We start from the raw sequence: 2,734 nt of genomic DNA, 5'->3' as shown, positions 1-2,734 counted from the left end.
TAAGATGGACATTGAGGGGGTGGAGGGTGGGCAGAGAAGGGCAACCAAGGTGGGGAAGGGGCTGGAGAAGTTGTGGGGAGCAGCTGAGGGCCCTGGGGGGTCCAAAGGAGGCTCAGGGGAGACCTTCTGGCTCTGCCAACTCCCTGCCAGGAGCTTGGAGCCAGCTGGGAGAGGGGAGATCTCTTGTCCCCAAGCCATGGGAGGAGAGGAACCGGCCTCAAGTTGCCCCAGGGGAGCTCGAGGTTGCCCCTGAGGAACCATTTCTCCCCCTGGAGGGTCCCCCAGGGCTGTGCCAGGGCAGTGGTGGAGCCCCCACCCCTGGAGGGGTCCCCAAGCCGTGGAGACGTGAGGCTCGAGACACGTCTTAGGGGGGTCCCTGGTGCTGTTGGGTTGACACTTGACCTCCAGGACCTTCAACCTCTTTTCCAACCCCACCCTCCTGCCTTTCCCTCACCCACCTCCTTGGGCAGAGCCCTCCACTGGATCCCCTTGGTCCCAGTGACCAGCACCTCGTGGGTGAGGGGCTGATCCTTGGGGCCCGTGGTTCGACCTCGCTCCGCCGGCAGATTCCCCCCGTTGACGTAGAGTTGAACCTTCTCCCCTTCAGAAGAGGTCTCCAAAGAGAGGACGGGGAAGATCTCGCTCCCAAAACGAGGTGCCAAGTGTTCCAAGGTGGCCAAGTATTTATACATGATGTCCTGGGCTGTGAGTTTGCCCTTGCTGACCGTGTGTTGCTGGAAACGTCTGACGAACTTCTTGAAGACGTTTTTCATCCGAAATTTGGTCACCGAGTTGTTCTGCTGGATCTGATGGTGGAAGGAACGTGGGAGGCAATCCTTGAAGCTGTTGAAAGGAAGAAGGAACCACCCCTCAGGGGATATGAGCAGTTGGAGGAGTCACCAAGGTCTCTTAGCTATGAAACAGGCCTCAGATTTTTCCCTCCCCGTCCTCCACGCCGGGAGAACGGGTGGAAAAAACCCCAGAAGGAAGCAGAAAACAGCAGAGTGGAAAGTTTCTGGTTGGGAGGCAGCAAAGTTGAGCTCCCACCTGTATTTTCTGGCCACCTCCTCCAGGGAAAGACCTTTTTGGATGGCAATGTGGGAAAGGTGGAGCACGGCCATGCCCAAGCTTTCGTTCTTGAACCTCTGGATCTCTTGCTCGGCGTGGAGATCCTTCAAAGAGGCCACGTCGTTGATGAAGTCAAACTTCCCCTGAGGAAATCAAGAACCCAGAGCTGATTTTTGGAGTGGTTTTAGGCTTTTTTTAAACCTCCCTCAGCTCAGTCCTCACCCTCCCCCTAACCAAAAACCTCCCCGAGGTCCAACCTCCAGCAGCGTTTTGTCCTCGCAGCCGAGACCTCGCCCACAAACCACCAGATTTTGAGCAGATCTTGGCTGGAGGGTGGAAATCACTCAGATTTACACCCTGCCCACCCCCTCCTGAGTTGTTAGAGGGGTGGGTTACCTGCTCGAAGAGGTACTCGAAGGAAGATCTGTCCAGCAAAGCTCCTCCTGGCAGCTTCTCCTCGGAGTCGCTGGGTCGGGGGGCGTTGCGGTAAACGGCCGGTTCCTTCTCGTTCATCCCGTGCCAGTTCCTAAAGTAATACCTGCAAAAAGGGGAGGAAGAGGAAGAGGAGGAGGAGGAGGAGGAGGAGGGTGAAGCTCGCAGGAAGGGTTAAGAGGGTTGGGAGGTTGTCAGAAGATGCCTTGGGTTCGTCTCGAAGCCAAACTCCAGGCTCAGCGCCTGCCCTGGAGCTGCTCGAGGGTTTTATTTCCATCCCTTTTGTCTCCAGGAGCCACTGGAGGGGCTGTGGAGACATCTGCCCTGCCTCAGCATCACATTTTGGGCTCAGAAAAGGGGATTTTGGGGCTGTTTTGAAGAGCTCAGCTTCCTGAAGACGTGAGAAGGGGCCACAAACTCAAAAAAAACCCAACCCCAGTACGGGCAACGACTCCGAAGCCACGAGGTGAAGAGGAAGCAACTTCTTCCTGCCCCCAAAACGAGTTCCTCTCAGCTCTTTTCCACCACACAGCACAAAAAACAGGGCCCTCATTAGCAGAGCTTTGTTAAAAGGCTCTTAATTAACTCTGGCTGCAATTGAGCCCAGCCTCCAAACGCCTCTTCAGCTCCGGTGCCGCTTCCCAGCCCCATTTTCCCCCCTCCAAAGCCCAAAATCTCTAAAAAAACAGGGGAATGTTGCCTCAAATGTGGATCCAGGGGATTCACAGGAAACATTAAGAAGCCAAAAAGAGGCAGGGGAGGAATATTTGGGAACAGGGAAGTGAATTTTGCCCAGGTCAGGGTTCCAAACATCATCTCCTTCCTCGTTTAAATCCTCCCGAGCTGAAGCCCGGCCCTGCTGGAGTTTCCTCAGCTCCTAAAAACCTCCTCAGGGCAAATTTAGAAACAGGGAACCCAAAAATAGGCCCAAAAAAAGTGGATTTTGGAGCAGTTCTTCCCAGCACCAAGGGGCTCAGCTCTGAATCCCAAGGGGATGGAAAGGGAAGGATCCGGCCTCACCTCATGCGGAAGAGGAGGTGGAGGTTGGTGTCTTTGGTGATGTGGAAAAGGTGGTTGGGGGGCAACCAGACCCTGGCCTGGGGGTCGTAGAGGGCGAAGAGGCTGTAGCACAGAGGTGTGATACCTGTGGAGGAAGCACAAGCCACGTGAGGTAAGATTTGGAGCTGAAAAGGGGGGAAAAAAACAGCATTTTTTTCACACCGTTTCTTCCCCC

The 2,734-nt window shown here is 55.3% G+C and overlaps 1 protein-coding gene across 1 annotated transcript in view; it reads right to left on the bottom strand.

The window, feature by feature from the left end:
• The window catches only part of TYK2 (tyrosine kinase 2), a gene marked incomplete at both ends in the record, with an annotated part of 9,386 nt that extends 6,742 nt beyond the window's left edge, over positions 1 to 2,644 (bottom strand). Inside the window, 4 exons of the mRNA XM_008936587.1 lie at positions 459 to 843; positions 1,048 to 1,211; positions 1,465 to 1,606; positions 2,521 to 2,644. Coding sequence (XP_008934835.1) covers positions 459 to 843; positions 1,048 to 1,211; positions 1,465 to 1,606; positions 2,521 to 2,644 — 815 coding nt within the window. The remainder of the gene's footprint in view (positions 1 to 458; positions 844 to 1,047; positions 1,212 to 1,464; positions 1,607 to 2,520) is intronic.
• Positions 2,645 to 2,734: the final 90 nt, after the last annotated feature.

This window comes from Merops nubicus, unplaced genomic scaffold (genome assembly GCF_000691845.1).
Source record: "Merops nubicus isolate BGI_N331 unplaced genomic scaffold, ASM69184v1 scaffold17163, whole genome shotgun sequence".
Taxonomy (NCBI): domain Eukaryota; kingdom Metazoa; phylum Chordata; class Aves; order Coraciiformes; family Meropidae; genus Merops; species Merops nubicus.
Note: the sequence above shows the minus strand (reverse complement) of the source record. Positions and strands in the feature narration are given on the sequence as shown.